The 19,695-nt window shown below is 41.3% G+C and overlaps 1 protein-coding gene across 3 annotated transcripts in view; it reads left to right on the top strand.

Moving 5' to 3' along the window:
- The window catches only part of DGKI (diacylglycerol kinase iota), a 249,460-nt gene that overhangs the window by 53,408 nt on the left and 176,357 nt on the right, over positions 1–19,695 (top strand). For all 3 annotated transcript variants that reach the window (XM_090287561.1, XM_090287559.1, XM_090287560.1), the window contains 3 exons: positions 4,812–4,928; positions 14,303–14,377; positions 14,837–14,935. In XM_090287561.1, coding sequence (XP_090143687.1) covers positions 4,836–4,928; positions 14,303–14,377; positions 14,837–14,935 — 267 coding nt within the window. In that variant the 5' untranslated portion in view covers positions 4,812–4,835. The remainder of the gene's footprint in view (positions 1–4,811; positions 4,929–14,302; positions 14,378–14,836; positions 14,936–19,695) is intronic.

Here is a 19,695-nt window from a genome sequence, read left to right as displayed (position 1 = left end):
TTTTTTTTTTTTTTTTTTTGGTGAGGCTGTGTTAGGATAAGAGTGGTTTTGTATCTTTTTAATTCCAATATTCTTAATGTTGTCTGTATGCTCATTGAAATGTGACTTTTCCTTACATTTGAACATATATGTTCATTAGAATCCAATAGTCATTTTCCTATTTACTTTTCCTGTTTTACCTATCCTTTTTTTCTCATTTTTTAACCCCTCTGTCTTAACCAGATGGTTCATTCTCTTACTTGTTTGCCTGTGCACCTGTTCTTTCTTTACGCAGACAATGTATATATACTCTAACTCACAGTTGGCAATCTGTGGCCCATAGGCCAACTCTGCTGCCTGTTATTGTAAATAAAGTTGATTGGCACACAGCCATGCCCATCCATTTATATACTGTCTGTGGCTGTTTTGCATTTATGCAGTTTTTATAACTACTTTAACGCCAATGGCAGTGTTGAGTAGTTGCAACAGAGACAGTATGTTCCCATTGGACTAAAATACTTATTATCTGGGCCTTTATAGGAAGAGTTTATAGACCCCTATTCTCATCTCTCAATTCACCTACTCTTGAATGACAGCCTGAAACGAAAGACGCTCGCTGCAGCCAGGTTAAGGGTTGGCAGGAAGACTTCAGCTCTCTGGACGCATCAGGTTTGATGAGCCAAACCACGCCAAGGGGCAGGAGCAGGTGCATCTAGTTGAAACTCATGAAACTGACATTTTTGTGGGTCAAAACTTTTGAATTTGGCAATTCCATAAGATTCAACCCAATCACCTCTCTAGCGTAATTTCCCGGGGACCCCACCTGTCAGGAGAACCTGCTGTCGTTACTTAGAGATGCATTGGTCTGTCACCATCCTGCCACACATGTTATTCTTGACATTTCCAACTCTTTTCCATTATTTGTTACACAAATAGTTTTGTGCTTCTGCTCAAGAACACATTCACAAATATAAGGCCATCCTAGTTCTTGATCGAAACTGTACCACCAAGGCCATATCTCCACTTAGAGAGGAGGAAGCAGATTCAGGGTTCGGGTAGGTCTCCCTACAATATTTTGCGGCTGGTTTCCCTGGTCCGGTGAGGCCCCACTTGGGGAACAGCACCTCTGGCGGCCGTGGGCTCAGATTGGCAGTATCTGCTCCCGCCCCCATTACTCTCAGGCTGTGGTTAGATGGATTATCCGGGGTCAATTAATTTGGGAACTTAGTCCCACTTTTCAGTGAACACATGTGCCCTCTTATTGTTAGTCAGTAGTCCAACTGAATAACTATAAAGACAACTTTCACTTGACCATTGCGGCAGAGCTTTGGTTAATGCCACACATCTTTGAGTTTCCCAGGGTCACGTGTATGGAAGGTGATTTTGTAAGGTCTAAAAATACAAAGCTTTTTAAGACAAATTACGGTGGTGATATTTTTTAACACTGCAGGTAATCCCTTCTAGCATATCCGATGTCAAACAAACAAATAAGTGCCCTCCATGGGCACTTACTGCATCGGGGAAAAACTGGGTCAGGGAGCGGGGTTTCCTGGGTTCAGGTCCTGACTCTACCACTTAAAAGTTGTGCACTTTGGGGCATACCTCTTATTCTCTATGGATTGGCAGCTACTCAGGTATCTTTGGGAGAGTTGAAATAGGCAGTCTCTGAGATCCCTTCTATTTCAGAAAAGTACTGGACATTTCTTTGGGGGTTTATTTCAATTGCTAAGAGAAAAGCACTTAAAAATTATTTTGAAAGAATTTTAAATTAACAGAAAATTTGCAAAAATAGTGCAGAGCATTAACGCAGACCCTTCCACCCAACTTCCCCTAGTTTCCTCTTAATTTTGACAACTTACATAACCAGGAAATTAATATTGGTCCATTACTATTAACTAAACTACAGATTTTTAAAACATTCTGCAGTGTTTTCCTTAAAGTCCCAGGATCTAACCAAGGATTGCACACACCTTTAGCTGTGGGATTTTCAACATTTCTTCATTCTTTCTTTGTCTTTCATGACCGTGACATTTTAATGAGCACCTACTGGTTATTATGTAGAATGTCTCCCAAATTGAGTTTGCCTTGTGTTTTCTCATGATTAGATTAAAATTATTAATTTTATGCAAGATACTATAGAAGTGATTTGATATCCTCACTGCATCTTATACGGGGTTACAGAATGTCTGTGTTTTATTACTGATATTAACTTTGATCACTTGATTAAGGTGGTATTTGCTATCTCTTCATCATAAAGGTACTAGGTTTCCCTTTCCAACTGATAAATATTGGGGGGGAGATATTTTGAGGTTATGCTGACATCATATTTCTCCTTAAACTTTTGCTTACTGATTGTAGCATTCATTAGTGGATCTTTTTTACAATTTTAAAATTAATAAATTTAATTTCTCAGAATGGTTTTATGTTTGCAGAAAATCTGAGTAGAAAGTAGAGCGATTTCCTGTACATTTCCCCTTCTTACATAGTCACGCATCCCCCTCTCTCAGCATCCCATGAGCAAATCCCCTTTTAAAGAAGATATTCAAGTAACACTTCTCTGGTACGTCAAATTGCTTGTAATCACAAATAACTGGGGGTTGGAGGAATTATTATTTTATGAAATTGTAGTTCACACTTAATTAACTGATATCGTAATTAGCCACTGGATCATGTCAGATCTTGAAGATATGCAGAAATGAAGACAAAACCTCCCTAATGGGATATAATTGGGGTGGCCATATTTACCAGTTTTCCTGAGACAGTCCTAATTTGTATCTTTTGTTCCAAGATGATTATTAACAGTGCTCCCTTTCACTCTTCAAATTGTTCCAGTTAAGATGATAAATTATGTGGTTACATTAAATATAAGCCAAGTAGAAACTGATGTTAACTTTTTAAAAATCACTATGATTAGAACTTTAAGGCCTGTAATTATTGTGTCACGTGATTTTATGTTTATTAGAAAACAGGCGTTAACATACTCACCGCTTTATAGCCACACCAAAGCTGAGGGGAAGCGTGACTGGCTTAAGGTCACACAGTCCATTTCCAGGTAGAGTTAAGCCCCTAATACTGACGTATTGCCATGATCATTAGTCTACCTTTACTTCCTTCCTTTCAAAAACAAAAAACACTTTAGACTTGCCAAGTGTAATAGGACCTTTATATTTTTTAGTGGCCCTCACAAACCCAGCAGAAGCAATCTCTTTGTTCTGTGTTACCTCCTGGACTAACAGCTGTTTAGAAGGGATGTCCTGCTTCTTTCCTGGGTCCCTTAAACTGGGAGACTGTCTGCACAGGGTTTATATCTGTGGGTAGAAAAAGGAGAGTTGGAGGGTAGGCCCTGCCTTTCTGCTCATCTTCATTTCCTTCTCAACATTATCCCCAATTAACCAAGTCTGTGACCAGTGCAAGTCAAGTGAAATAAAGTTATATGCGAAGTTAGGACTGATAGAACCCTCTGTCAATGTCAGAAACATTCAAACCTGTACAGAATTTTTATGAGTTTATTTGAGCCCAACTGATGATAATTGCCAGGAAGTAAAATTGCAACAGATTGAAAAAATGCCCTGGAGAATGGTAGTTTTACAGCTTATTTTTATACATTAGAACAGGGGTCCCCAACCCCTGGGGCCGTGGACCGATACGGAACGGGGCTGCAAGCAAAACTCACCTGAGCTCCACCTCCAGCCCCCTTCTGCCCCACAACCCTGGCTCTTCCATGAAACCGGTCACTGGTGCCAAAAAAGGCTGGGGACTGCTACATTACAGTCAAAGGAGGAGATGAAAGGAGGGTTACATGAAATCCATTCCTGGTAGATTAAGGAGGCGGGAGAAAGCAAAGCAGGGAAATCTCTGAGTCTGGGTTAAAAGGCAAAAATAGAGAAACACGTACTTCTTTTTCATCGGTGGGTACAGCGTAGTTAATAATGAATATTTATTGCACATAGAGATCGTTTGGGGGCAACAAGATAACAATGAGAGGTTCTGTGGTCCCCGTGGTGTGGGTGTGCCCTGAGGGGTCTGGAAAAGGAGATTACTCTGAATTTCAAAGGCACGATATCCTAGATGCAAAAAAGACGAAACCCAGGCTCACTCAGGTAAAGACCGACTTTTGTCATAGAACCTATGGGCCGAGGGCATGACTGCCCACCATGCCTCACTTTTCATTAGGAATTTTTATGTTCAGACGCATGTGGTAGAGCCCACCATTCTGGCTTCCCCTGAGCTTGCCTGGTTTAGTGCGTGGTCACTTTTCATGCGTACCTCTAAGTCTCTGACATCTCTAGGTAAACACCCTATTTAAAAAATCTCAGAGACACAGATGACAGCATGGTGATGAGCAAAGGAAAGGGGGTAGGACGAGGTGGAAGAGGGTAAAAGGAGTCATAATAGTGACAGAAGGAGACTTGACTTTGGGTGGTGAACACACAATACGATATACAGATGACGTATCATAGAATTGTACCTGTGAAACCTATATAATTTTATTAACTAATGTTATCCCAATAGATTCAATAAAAATTAAAAACTAAACTAAAATAAATAAAAATGAGGTACAAAAAAAAAAAATAAACAAGGTTATCAAGTATTAGCTGGCCTGTCCTATAAGACTGATTTCTTGTTATCAATTGTTACCAGTTTGCAAAACAGAATGAATTCTACATCTGGTTGCTAAGCTGTGGGGCTGGTGGATGAGAAGCATGGGTCATGTGTGTGTGTGTGTGTGTGTTTGTATGTGCGTGCATGAGCATGTACACATGTACTTGTTCCTCCTCGCTGCAGCGTGGGCCTTGGCGCAGAATTGTTTATTGGCATGTTTCTCTCTTCAGTTTCACAATAAGGTGACCTGTTTCATGCTGCACCACATTGAGGAACCCTGCTCCCTGGGGGCTCATGCTGCTGTGATCGTCCCGCCCACATGGATCATTAAGGTGAAGAAACCTCAGGTAACTGCCGGGCCCCTGGCGCTGCTGCCCAGTGCAGAGAAGGAGGAACTGTTGCTTCTCGCTTTTCTCCCCTAGTTTCCGGGTTTCTACGATCTCTGCTCATTCATCCCCGTGGTCCCACGCTCAGCTTCCCCAGCCCATCACCTTACTGCGTTGGGCTCTCTCATGGAAACAGCCCCTCTTCTTAAGAAACCAACATTCCGCAGCAGGAATGTTTTCCTCCCACTTCTTGTACTAATGGTATTCTCTTTGGGTGCTCTCCTGAGTTCCTTAAGTACCAGTGGTGGGTACAGCTGGTCCTTGAACACCTCTCTCTTCCCGCCTGGGCACCCCCAGGGGTGAATGTGAGGGCAAACTGTGCAGGCTTCCTTGTTGGGTTCAGATCACCACCACTTCCGACCTGAACAGCAGACTGTGGATCATGACCTTCCTAAATACACAAGGCCTGCTCAGAGAGCAACACTCTTCTCTTAACGCCAAGTAGGACTTACCCTCTTTGTACTTTCCTCATCGTGCTCTCTGTCCTAGAGGGGCTTTGCTTCAATTCTGGGAAACCTTGGTGATTTCTCATAAGGTCGTAATCTTGATGGGAAAATTTCTGCCTTTGTACTATACATCTTAGACAGGGACCTCCAGGTTCTGGGATGGCAGACTTCTAATGCTACAGGGAGATTATACCTCCCTAGGGTGCAGGGATCTTAGGAAGTTCTACTGAATGTAATATCTTTAAATCATATGGCAATCCAATCCTTTTTTATACGGTCTCCAAAATTATCACGCAATTTATTGTCATTGACTCTATTTTTTATTTAAAAACTGTTGGATCAGGGACACTGCTTTGCTTTGTGTGTTTTATATCAAGTTTAGTCTCTGCTGATGAGTAATATTTGGGGATAATCTTTCCAAGCTACGATTCGTGGAAGCCCTTGGGAAATCTTTTCCAGAGGCAAGTACAGTATCTATTCATTAAAAAGTGGGAGCCCTTTCATTTTACATTTTAAAGCCAAGAGACATTCAATGAGTTGCCCATGGCGACATACACAACTTTAGTGCTGTGTCTGAAATTCAAGTGTACTGATTTCCAATTTAGTGCTATTAAAAAATCCAATTAAGATTTTTACTTGTGTTTCCCCCTGAAATGTACTAATCTCTCCATGAGCTAACATGTTTTCATCAGTGGTATCAGGAAGACTACTGGGTGTTGTGATGCAATACTTGATCCTTGCTCTGCATGACCATGTGGTTATCTTAGGAAAAGGTCAGGGAGAGCTTCATGAAGGAGATGGGCTTCATTTTGTCCCTTAAAAATGGGTGGGATTTAGACCAGTGGAGAAGAGAGGAAGTAGCAGGCAGGGGAATGGCATGAGCAAGGGCACTGGGTCCATACTTATATTCATTGGACGGGGAGACTCGCTTGGCCTCAGTGGAAGGTTTACGGGGGTGGGGGTGGGGGTTGCTCAGGCCTGGCTGGCAGGGAATATTTTATATATGTGAACTTTACCCTTTTCAGCAAAGACTCAGAGAGTAAAAATTGAATTTGAGACGGAAACAACTAGCAAAAGAGTGTAGGATAACCTGCTGGTATGGGATTTTTTTTAAGACTTGGAGATAAACCAGTTAGGAAAATAGGAAGATGATACCACTTTGCGGGGAAATTGTAAGTTTACCTTTCTAAACATTAAAAATCTTTTTATTATGGAAATTTTTAAGCAAGTGAAGAGAGAGAAGGTCATAATGGATTATTCTGTAACGTGAACTTTTCTACGATTGTTGTTGCCTCTATCATCTGCCACCCCATAATTTCTTTTTCTTAATTACATTTTGGAGATCACATGCAATTGTAAGAAAGAATACAGAGAGAATTCATGTACCCTTTACACATTTTCTTCTCCTGGCAATTTTGTTATAGTACAATATATCACAACCAGGTGTTAACATGGATTCAGTCAAGATACAGAGCAGCCTGTCTCCCTTTTCATAACCACATCCATTTTTCTCCTGGTCTCACCCCATCTACTCTGTCTTCCTGGAAATGGAAGTCTCCCCTCTTTTTTTCTTTTTCTGGGGTATCGTTTTTTAAATTCTTTTTAATGGCAGAAATGTATTCTATGTTCAGGCTTTTATGCTGGGGTATCTTAAATCAAATATTAGCCTATCATTTAATCTATAAACACTTCATTTTGATTCTCTAAAGGATAATTGTTTAGAAAGACAACCACGTATTATGTCACCCATCAGAATTAGTAATTCCTTAAAATAGTTTCTGATGATCTCAAATATAATTTTATCACAGTTATTTTTTCAAATCAAGATCCGAAGTTCACAGTCTCTTTTAATTTATAACAATCCCCTCTTTTACTTTTCATGCTGTTTATTAAATAAATTGGATCCCTCTACCTATAAAATTGAATTTTTTATTTTGGCTGATTGGATTCTTATCGTGTCTTAAAATGTTTTCCCTTCATGCCCATACTTCTTGTAAAATGATACTTAGGCCTACTTAGATTCAGGTTTAATTTTTCGCAGAAGGACTACATGGGCGATGATGTGTATTTCTGTCATGCTGCTTTTAAAGGGAACAACATGGCAGGTCACTAACATTTAGTGATTTGAAGGTTGATGAGTAAATTCAGCAACTGTCTTTCTAATCCACCAGTCATAAAGTTTCCATCAGCCTTTCACCTGTTGTTTTATCTAATAAATATTATTCCCTGAATCTGTTATTTCATCAGGGTTGCCAAAGGGTGACTTCCCAATTTTTACTCTTCATTTTTTTAGCTATTATTTTTGTTTAAAGAGGCATTTCCCTTATTACCAGTGACTACATGACAAATGCTTGAGTATTTGCCTGATTTGTAAATTTTCAGAAGGCATAATGAGTTAGTACCTTGGCAACTTTTATTGCATGGCTAAGAGTGGTGATGGTCATGGTAGTTGATCTTGAGAGTATCATTTTGAATTATGAACGTACATCATTATGTGATCTATATTATATATGATGTGCTTTAATCCTTTGGCATCATTATTATACTTATATTCTTATTGTTCCACTTTGGACCAGTTAGAACCCTTTCCAGGTGGCTCGTGTCTCCATTTTTCATGAGCCATGAAATTTTTGATAGTTTCCTTGGTTTCAGGAATAACACCATGTGCATTTCCTGTCCATACTTGGTATCAGCCATTTCTCTGGGGAGACTTGGTTACTTTCAAGGGGTGATGGTACTTAGAGTTCACAATCTGGATACTGTAGTCCAATCTTCTTTCATTATATGCCTTTTTTATTATCTTTGTGATTCATGACGTTATAATAAGAATAAAGAGAGCTAAGATTCATGTGTTAGGAAGCACTTTGAGTACTTGACATTCACTGTCTCATTTGACAGCACCCTGTGAGGCAGGCATCCTGTTATTCCCTCTTTACAGCTGAGGAAAGTGAGGAATAGAGCAGCCAAATACATTTCTTGGGTCCAAATAGATATTAAATAGTTTAAAATGGCATTTGAACCCAGAATTTCTGATTCTGGAAATCAAGTTCTCAGTGATATGCCATGCTGTTCACTGTTACACTGGATAACAACCTTTGCTGAATCAGATATCTTTAAAAATTGGATGGCCCCTCTTCCATCAAATAATTTAATCAGTTAACTAAGTTCTATGTAAAAGCTAATGTTTGATGAGCTGGGGGCAATAGAGGGTGGTAAAGAGCTCCAGCTTAGGAGCCAGACTGCCTGGATTCATGACCTTCTCTGCCACTTAATAATCTGTATAATCCCAAACAGTTTAAGTCCTTCTCTTTCAACTTCTCATCTGCAAAGTGTAACTAGTATTAGTACCTAATTCATAGGGTTTTCATGGACTAAAGAGCTAAAAAACAAAAGAGATAAAGTACATAGAATAGCGCCTGGTTCGTTGTAAATACTCAATCCATGTTAGCTCTTGTTTTCCTTCTTGTTGACTTTTAGGGGAACATATCAGGCAAAGCAGTAATTCAACAGATGAAAAGATTGGATAGTCATGTGGTGGTCAGGACAGAAGTTATTGATCCCTGAGCCATCTATATTACAATGAAACAGGGTGGAAAGAGCATGAAATTTTGTATGGAGCAGGTAGGAAGAGACTGAATAGGGGGCACAGCCTGCTCTCTATGGTGTCCCCAAGTGCACCTTGAAGTCCTGTAACTTGTATTTTACACTGCAGTGGGATTGCGTGTTCATTAACATGATGCCTACCCCATGGGAGACAGTCAGGTCCTATTCACTTACCAAATGCAAGGAGGGAAGAAGACTGAGGAAGCATCCGCACCCGGATAGTGGAACGAGGAAGAAAATTCTGCAAAGCAAGGAGAGAATGATGGTGATACAGAGTTTCATTATGAAAAATGGGAAGAAGGTAGTCATTGCTATTAAATTCTGTAGACATTAAAAAACAAACAAACAAGGATCAAGAAAAGTCCTTGTGTTTGGTACCGAATCATTAATGTCATCAAAACAATAGCTTGTGGAGTGTGGGGCATGGGCAGCAGGCAACCTGTTAACAGTGGTGTGGAAACAGTAAGATTAGACAATTTATTGGAGACGTGGGGAAATAATAGAATTTGGAAGGTAGCTAGAGAACAGCAGATAAAATATTTTTCCACCTTTCAGAATTTATATACTTTTATAGTTTTTTCCATATAACCATATATACATGGTCATCCATATATAATGGTCAGGGAAAGTAGGTTGTAAAGAGGTGGGATTAAGCCAGGTACTGTCCTTCTCTGTTGAAGGATGGCTCACTCCAAGTGGATCATCACTCAGTGAGCAGCTGGGAAGTTGGAAGTTGTGTGAAACATTGATGATCAGGGGAATGAGGGCTGCCTGGTGATGTGCCAAATGCCATTACCAAATTATTTGGAGACACCTAGGAGTTAAAATATGATAGCAAGTAGATGACTTTAAGGAATAAAAAGAAAACTGAACCCAATGATGCATTTAAAATCAAAGTTATAGTTCATACTGTAGATGTCAGTGTTTCTCTTCTGGACTGAAAAGGGTAGAGGGTCATATCTTGGTTGGATAAACACATTAAAGATGCTCAGATCCTAGTGTAGGCACTTGGAACTAAAGGGAAGACCTACATTACATGAATTTTTGTGGAGTCAAATTATAAAAGACTCGAGGTGTGTGTTTTTAATAAATGACATTATCTTGCACATAATGCCTTAAAACTTCCCTTTCTTAGTGGAACAAAAAAAGAATCTTGGGGAAAAGTCCATATTACTATGTATAAATTTAACACATTTTTAAACTACCACAAATATTCCATGCTATGCATATATTAGTTTACTTAGCCAACTCCCTACTGACCAATATTTATATTATTTCCAATGGTCTCCTTATGAAAATGACACAATCAACTGCTTTTTAGCCTTGTATGGGCTTTCTTCATGTGAATCCTTTCTTACTCCTTGTGGTTGGATAATCTTAAAATGCTGTAGACTCATGATATGTAATTGCTGTGACCACAATATCCCTCAACATTTCCCAAGCCATTTCCTTTGGTCAATTCTAAAGGTTAAGTAATACTTGCTGTGTGTTAGCCAAATATGTCTAAGAAGCTGCTGAGACCCTGTCCTTAACTTTTGGAATGCGTTTTCTTTATTCTTCTGCCTGCCTGTTCTCAGGACAGCCTCTGTCCCGGTGGTCAGTGCAGCAGGGCAGAGTGAGGACATTCCTTGGCAGACAAAATCCATGACTCTCCTCCCTCCAATTGTCTCCCAGAGTTCTGTCCAGTGTGTATCATGGGGGAAGACTTCATCTGGGGTGAAGAAGTGAGATATCTTCTTTCCAGACTGTTATAACAGATTCTTTGTGATCCCATAACCTGGACAAATGCCTGAGGAACAATAAAAGGTAGTTAAGTAGTGTTCACCGTTGAATAATTCACCCATAGGCATTTCTTAACAGCACAGGAAGGAGCCGTACTATGATAAAGGTTTTGTTGATAGGATTATTTCTGCTGCAAGGTAAGACTGTCCTGATACCTGGTATAAGAAAAGAAAAAGCCTTTACTAGGACTTGAACAAAAGAGTGGGCACAGAATGTCCTGGGGGCAAAGGCTGTTGGAATCAGAAGATGGCAAATACTCAAATGAGGGCACTAGGGTTCACTGTTCTGATAGGGTTGAACTTGCCAAGTGAGCCCTTTGGATCACAGTTAGCTGCCCTTGGTAACAGGGATGGTTTGTTTTATAACACAGGGCAAGTATTTAAAGGCTCCTCGGATATATCACTAATAATTCTACCTAGTAACTTCTTGGTATAATTTTTACATTCTTGAGAAACATTCTATTATAGTGAATTCTTACAACAACATTGACATTGACCCAGGCAGAGAAAGTGATATTATAGCTTAGCAAGGCTAGGTGACTTGTCATGGTCAAAAGACAACCCAAATCTACCTGCATATCCATCAGTTCCCCATAGGCGGCCTTCCAAAAGAATTTCTCTCTTGAGACACAGATGCATATTTACCCATGAACAGAAGGAAGCCTCGGGGATTTCGAGGCGTGCTGTGAAATTCCGTACCGCTTACCTTTTGCTATGTGACTACCCATAGGGCTGTAAGCTTACTCAGAGCTCACACAGAGGCGTCCAGGTGTTGGAAGTCAACCACCGCTTGGTCTTTGACCCCTTGTTCTGCGAGATGAAGAAGGCCCCCGACGCCCTGGGCTCGGTGAGGCTCAGCAGCACTTGTATTTGCCACATGTGTCTGTTCCCTGTTAGAATTGAGCTCCTCGCCTGCCCTGTCTTCAGGCATCAAGCCTTATTTCGGTGTGTTTTTCTACCTTTGCTTCCCCGAAGTGTTTGATTGGCTGGATCACCTGAAGAACTCTGATTCCCGTGATCAGGCAGGTTTAGGAAACAACCTTAGCCTGACCCACTGACCTTTCTCTCAGAGTTTAAGTACTGAATCATGTCAAGAACCAAGAACCAGAGGGTATCTGGGCAAGCCCTTGGCATGCATCCCGCGTTGCTTTTGTTAGTAAATGAACTAAAGCAACCAAGATGTTAGGAGACAGGTGTTTAGTTCCTAAGGATCCTTTCTAAAATCAGGGAAGACTCAGTAAGTGTGGTGAATTTTAATAATACTGTTTCATGATTTCAACAATGATGTGAGTGCATACTATGTGCCAGGCCTTTGTGCTAGGTGCTGGGATATATAGCAGTGAACGAGGCAACTAACATTTTCGGAAGCCCTTATCCTGGGACGGATACCCAGCTAACAGCTTCACGTACATTTTCTGGTTTAAACTTCACAAGCCTTCTGTGAGGTAGGTATTATCCCCTTCATTTTAAAATTAAGAAAATGTTATTGCAAAAGTGTGACTGACTCCGCTGAAGTGTCAGATCTAGCGACACAGAACTTGTGACAGGAACATCCAGAATTAACACCCAGTCCATTGGCCTCCACAGCCCATGGTCCCTACCCCTCAGATCTTCTGCTTTGCCCCAGTACCTGTGCCTCCTTTCCCCTCGCTTTCTACTTCAAACAGAGATTCTCAACCCTGGGTGCAGGTTAGAGTTGCCTGGGCAGCTTTTAAAAAGTATCTTTGCCTGAGCTTTACCCCAGTAAATTAAATGAGAATATTTGATGGGGCCCAGATTGCAGCATTTTGTAAAAGCTCTCTGGGTGAGGCCGGTGTGCAGTGATGGTGGAGAACTGCGCAGCCTCATTTAACTGACATCAAACAGACGCTGCCTCGTCCAGCCCAACAGTTCCCCAGCGTCCTTCGTGGGTCATTTGGCTGATTAAATGTTTAAAAGGCTCCAAGTTACTTTTCTTTCATTTTAAACAAACTGAAAGTAGCCCAAATACAGCAAATACTTGAATAAGGCAAAAGTTTTCCCCAAGAGCGACTTGGTAATAGGTTCCTTTACAGAGGAGTTCGGACGCTTGGAGATCTCTCTGCAGGGGTAGCATAGTCTAGAGCAAGTGAGGAGAAGCAGCCTGGACTCCTCTTTTCTGGTGAGACCCAGAGAACCTGGAGTCTCTCTTAATCTGATACAGGAACAAACTTTTATTTTTATTTATTTTGGGGGGGAACAAACTTTTAGACAATGGTGTTTCAAGACAGTATCCTTCATCCTTGGTGAGCACAGGCCACAGATCAACTATTTTCTTGAGGTCCAAGTGAGAGAAAAATAAAAATTAAAGAGTTACAGTTTTGCTAATTTGTATGCATTAATATATGTACTCTAGATTAAGGTTTATTTTGAATAGTAAGGAAATATGCCCTAAAGAGTAGGAGAATAGATATCTAAGTCTCGTCAAGCTGTTTGAAAACTCTTAACTGCTCAAGCAATGCATGTGTATATACTTACATAAACTTTTAAGTTAATAATTATGTATTTCAGGCTTTCAGGACTGTTAAACATCTGTGATGCAGTAGTAAGTTCTTGCCTTTGGGAAGATGGCAGTCTAATTAATTATTGACTCCACTAATGAAATCCTCTTTTTGCTTGTCTTCAACAAATGAACTGTGACTGGCCCTCTAAGAGGGGCTCTTTTCAAAGCATCTGTATCGAATAAAGTAAGTGGTTAGATGAAAGCATCACCACATTGTGGTCCATCACATCCTTAGAAAGAGAAAGACAGGGAAAGTAAATTTGGAGTCATTCTGTTTCAACAAGTCGGAGGTACTTCTGTGGCAAGAAAAAAAGTCAAGGCTACCAGGTGAGGGAAGACTTTTTCAGCCAGTGGGTCTGTAGAGAAAGAAAGAACAATGACTGCTACTCCTCTATTATAAGTAACTTAATGGTGAGTCTTATCTGTGCATTTTAAACTCAGCCATCAATGCTGATAGGATAGTTGGATCATCAAGTCAGATGAGTCATTTTATCATCATTACTTAAAACCATCATTATCTCCCCCCCCAAAAGTAAACAGAGGGAGAAAAACGCAAAAAGAAAAACATAAAGAAAATAGCCTCATTTTTTACATTTCCATATAGGTGATCTCCATACCAGGAGATGAACTTGAACTTGGTTGGGCGGGAGACGGACCTGGTTGGGCGGGAGACTGGAGCCCCTCAGAGAATTTGGGATTCTTCCATTTTTACTGGGAGGGTTGGCAGGTATAACATGTGTTGTCATGTGAGTCCATGAGAGCCTCCAGGGTTCTAACTCCCTGCCTTTCCGTGTGGTGGGGAGTCAGTCGCTACTCGGCAGCACCCGACTGATCTCTGTCTGTGGCTTACCCATGCACAGTGGCTTGGACGTGTCAAAGCATGAGAAGCATGCAGTGCAACCGCATGTGCTGCCGTCATCCCCTGCATGGGCAGGCTCATGGCCGTCGGCCCTGCAGCTCAGGTCTCTACTTCTTTCCTTCCAGAACTCTCTGAAGGCCTCCAGTCGTAAGAAGAAGAGAACAAGCTTTAAAAGAAAAGCCAGTAAAAGAGGAACTGAAGTAAGTGTTTCAGGATCATGTGCTCCAATGAAATACATCCTCCTTACCATAGCGTCCCGTGTCTGACGGGATCTGGCCCAAGTTTATTGTTTTGATATATCTCCTACCATTCTTTCCCCCCTCACTCTACTCTACCCTCTCTGGCATTTTTAGTATTTAAAAAAATACCACCTCCTGCCACTTCACGGAGCATTTGCATTGTCAGTGGGAGTATTAATCCTGAAGACGGGGAAGATTGAGACAAGAACTAATGCATCTAGAATGCTTAAGATTATACAGAATAAAACCAAAGCATGGCTTAATTCTCAGGGGCAAATCGTAGCTTGAGATGCTTTCTTCTAAGCCTTACACAGAGTGTCCTATGAAGAGTAAGCCCTGTGAAACAAGATGTACCTTTTATTTTTTTCTGCCTGTGAAGTCATGGATGCAGGTCTCAGCTGTACTGCTTTCTTCCTCCAGCAGGAAAACAAAGGTCGTCCTTTTGTGATAAAGCCCATCTCTTCTCCACTCATGAAACCCCTGCTTGTGTTTGTGAACCCCAAGAGTGGAGGCAACCAGGTGAGTCGTCTCTCGTGTTTCCCTTGGAAGCCACAGTGCTTCCTGGAATACACAGTTCCCAGCACCGGTTAAATGAGCACCACCTGGGACCCCAAGCATTGGAAAGCCACCAGGTTCTCAGGGACAAGGTCGTTGTTGCTCCCGTAGTGGACAGCCTTCCGCATTTCAGGGCTGGGCGAAGCCTAGGGGTTCTGTGATGTTCCCCTCGGCTTCTGCGTACAACTGAGCCGCAGGCATGCAGAAACCGAACTGCCCACAATTTTTTTTACAGGTTTTCACAAAAGGCCTTTCTACAGTTTCTCATTAATATGTTTCAGGGTTTCTCAGCTCCTATATTTAAGAAGACCCCTGTGACCTTATTGTTATTCCTTTCCATTGTAACTGAGACCCGGCTACCCCTGTCCCTATCCTCAGAGGAAAGAGAACAGTGATTCGTTATTCATGATAATCATCAACAACAAACACCACCCACGGCTCTCAAAAATATCACCTTCTACCGGTTCCATTTGGCCTTTGCCCAAACCCTGACTATAATGAGTGTTCCCTTCATTTCAGAATAAAGAAATAGCTTTAAGAAAGTTAAGTGTAATGAGATACCGAGAGGGACGCAGCTCTTTCAAGGACAGAATTTGTTCTTGAATCCAGGTCTTTGTCTCCTCATCTTTCTGGGGCTTCTTATGGGTTTTGATTTTTCTCTGTTATTTTCATGGGAGATCAGATGATAAAATATTTTGTGTCCATTAAGTGCACATTTTATATTTTAAAACAAGATTCCTTGACATTTCACACTGAACAATTTTGAGACTTGGAACTGTTTAGTCACCCCATAGAAGGAGGGGCATTATGTAATTAAGATTGAGCCAATGGTCCAAGGTGATGTTCTTATTACTAAAGGTAACGAGCAGGTTTTAGAATGTAATAGTTACAGTGAAACTTCTTTTGTGGGTGCTCGTAATTCAAAGAAATAGTCCTCCTCCCTCTCTTTCTTTAAATTTCTTGATATCTTGCTGGGTCACGATCTCTATTAATGACTGTATTCCTTACACTGTAATTTACATCCCTGTAACTATTTTGTAATAACCAAGTATGGGGGCAGGTGGGTACTGGAAATATCAGGGAGACCACTTGGTAAAGTCCATCATTTTCTAACCACTATGCTGTACACCTGAAACTAATACAGAATAATATTGAATATAAACTGCAATTGAAAAAAATTAAAAATCCCTATTAATTTTGTAGAGAGCAGGGAGAAATCTATTTCCAACATTCTGCTTTTCTTTTTTGAGTTGCTAAGTGATCTTCATATTTGAAAGACATGATCCTAAAATTGTCCCTGAAGGAGGAACTGCGAAGTTGTCTCTCAGGAATGAGGTTCAGTTTTGCCCTGAACCTTACCCTCCCTCTAGCTCTGGGCTACCTGTAGCCTCACAAGAATCGGGCTATGGTTGGGGAACAAAACAAAGTTCATGTCATTGACTCTATGATTCTGGCGCCTGAGCACCACAAGCCAAATGTATTTCATTATGGTGTTCATTGTATACAGTGGTCTTGTGAAATCATGAGAAGCTTTTTGTCTTGGGCATACAGGAGCTTATGGGTTATCCCTGCCTTTGAGGAAGGGACCTTCCAGTAAAGACAGAGGCTTCTCTGTGTATATTATTCATGACAAAGACTTCAGAGATGGTCTAATGGTGCTTCTTATTTCACTAGATACAAAAGAGCCCAAGGAAGCTTAAGTGAATTTTCTAAGGAATCTTATTTGTGAATGACATACAAAGGGGCAAATGGGAAGAATAATCCAAGCAGCGTGAACTATATGCGAGCTCTAAGTGGAGGGGATCAGACCACCACCAGAGGTGCGGAAATTTAGAGGCAGGCAGTGACTTGGGAATGACAAGGATGTGGTGTCCTGGAAGTACTGAGATAGAACCGACAGTACTTAGTCATGCAGAGGAGAGAAGGCTGGAGCAACGCCCTCTTCCTTCTCTCTTCTGTCTCTGATTCCTGTTTGTCCTCTAAGGCTCAAGAGCACCTTTCTGAATTGATTGTCCTGTGCACTGTGTTCCCATAGCCCTTGGTACTCTGTGGATTGCAACATAAGCGCTCTCTGTATGTCTGTACTGCTAAGGTACCAAGGGCTGCACCTCTGAACCTGCTATTTCTCCTACATGGCATGTAGTGGTGAGTGAATAATTGTATAATAAACAATATTAAGAAAGGAAGGAATAGCATGATGAAAATAATTTATTTTGAGGACAGTACAGTGAATGGAGCATGCATATATCATTAGAAATGTGGTTAGGTAAAGCTTAGAATGAACTTGGACCAGTGTCTTAAAACTTGGCTGAGCATTTTGGATTTGTACCACGGAACAGTTTTTCACCGTTTAAACTTTTTTTAAAATTTCATTTAAAAAATATTTTATATTTTGAACAAAAGAGTAATGTGATGAAGGCCTCTTTCAGGAAGATTAATTTGACCCATTGAGAATATGTGTGAAGTAAGTCAGGAGGCTGTTCAATAAACTCAAGGATAAATTGAATAGATGGATGGTTAACGGATGCAGAGCTGGCTGGCTGGTGAGGGGGTGCGTGTACAGATGGACTAATGGATGGACGTGTAGATGGACTAATAGATGGACAGATGAATGAATGGAATATATAAAGGGAGGTAAAGCGTCAAGTTTTTATAGCAGGTTATCTGACAGTAGCTTTGTTATTGATGAGCATTCAAGAAATGAAAGAATTATTGGGGAAGAGGTTGGGATGTGTTTGAGGAACTTGAGGTCCCAGGGAGATACTCAGAAAAACTTTTTTAAATGCTCAGTTATTTAGAGACAAAAGACTTAATGACTTTGATGTTCTTTTATGCATTTCAGCTTGTGAATGCGTTGCCCTAATGATGTTACCTCTAGAATGTCTAAGATGCTCAGAATTGTGGCTAACCAAGTCAACATGAATATTACATAGCTTTGCATTTCTGTATACTTCCTAAATAAAATAAGATTCTTTACTAAGTCTACTAAATTTGAAGAACATTGTTTCTCAGTACAGTGTGAAATGTTGAGAAAGCTCTAAAGAAATCCAAACACCTATGTACAATTAGAATAATTCAAACTGACCTCCAGCTTAATACATGTATGGTTTCATCCTCAGTGAGGAAGGCACAGCTTGACAGCCTGGTTGCAGTGAGCGGGCAGAGATGACCTAACTCCTCTATTAGGGCTGGCCTTTTCCTGAGCTGCGGCTGTACCAGATGCTTCATGTTGCAGAGGAGCGCAGATCAATTCAGCCCTAAAACTGGGCGTCAGAGGGTTCTCCACCCTGGCTGCACAGCACAATAACCTGGGCAGTTTTTAAAAATGAGTGATGTCTTGCCTACCCTTCACTAATTAAGTGAGAAGCTGTGAGAATGGGACTTCTTAGTGGATCTAAGCTCCCCACTTTATCTTCTTGTGGAGCTAGTGTGGGGAACCAGGCTTGAATGTGCGTGTGAATCCCTTGGGGATCACGTTGAAATGCAGATTCTGACTCTTGAGTCAGGGGGTGGCCCTGAGATTCTGCTCCCAGGTGGCGCCGTTGCTGCTGCTGAGACACTGATCAGCAAGCGTACTGGAGTCAGTACAGAAATACTTTGTTGTTGTTGTTAAATCCTGCTTCTTGCCTCTTAATGACTGACTTATTCTATTCATCTGCCTCTCCATATACAGCACTCCCCTCTCTTCTGCTTTTTTGAAGCTTAGGCTTCTAACGTTAAATAACAAAAGCCCGCTGGCTTCTGTTCTTTAAATAACTAGGCGATAGCGCCATCTTCTGGCAAGTAAAATACCTACAGCTTTTTTTTTTTTTCTTCCTACAGTATTTTTAGACGTGGACGGAAAATCTCCAAGGCTTTGCCCGAATGTAGTGACATGACCACATAGAAGGACTGCTTCTTTGTCCTTCTTTTAAGTAATCCCGTCTTTTAAACGGATACCTCACAGTAGTTGTCTCTGTTTTTCTAACACTGAAGGTGGAGAAAATACTGGATTTTTGCGAAGATTTAGAGGTTGGTGGCACTGCTGTTATTGTTGGGTCTACATTATTTGAGGGAGCAGGCACTGGAATCAGGGACCACACTATGCTCTCTGAGCGTCCTCTGTGGAGAAGAGGTAGTACCGGGAAGATCACAGTGACACCCGCATAATCCCTCCTGTGCCTGGGAACCCAAGGGCTCCAGAAATGAGCACCCTCTCTTACACTCACTCTTCTTGAAAGCCTCTGACTCACTCACATCTTTCTTGCTGAGTCTTAGAGACCCTTCTGAGACCTCCCAAGGTTTCCTGCTTTCACACTGTCCCCCTCAAGCTCTCATGAATGTCACCTTCCAGTGATGTAGGTCGTAAGTTCAGGGTTCAGCACATGTTCTAACCACCAGAGCGAATCTAGCTTGCTAGTCCATCCTGAGAGTGAAGGGCTCCAGGCCTGGCTTCCAAACTGTTCAGTGTGAAATCCCAGTGTCGGGGTGCGATATGAGTTGGACCCTGGATCTGATCTCCTAAGGACCTTATTCATAGGTGACAGGAAGGAGGTGTGTTCAGTCTGTAGACAGGCTCATCCTGACCCTGTTCACACCAACATCTGTGGACAAGCTTCCCCAGACCGGGGCCATTCCTCCCAAGTCAAGGGCAAGTCAACCAAGGTGGGGAGAAGGAGGAGACAAAAAGCATAAATAACTTCAAATATTTGAGCCCCCAAACTTCTTAAATACTTAAACAATCT

This window comes from Furipterus horrens, unplaced genomic scaffold, assembly GCF_987537825.1.
Source record: "Furipterus horrens unplaced genomic scaffold, mFurHor1.1.pri manual_scaffold_9, whole genome shotgun sequence".
Lineage (NCBI taxonomy): Eukaryota > Metazoa > Chordata > Mammalia > Chiroptera > Furipteridae > Furipterus > Furipterus horrens.
Note: the sequence above shows the minus strand (reverse complement) of the source record. Positions and strands in the feature narration are given on the sequence as shown.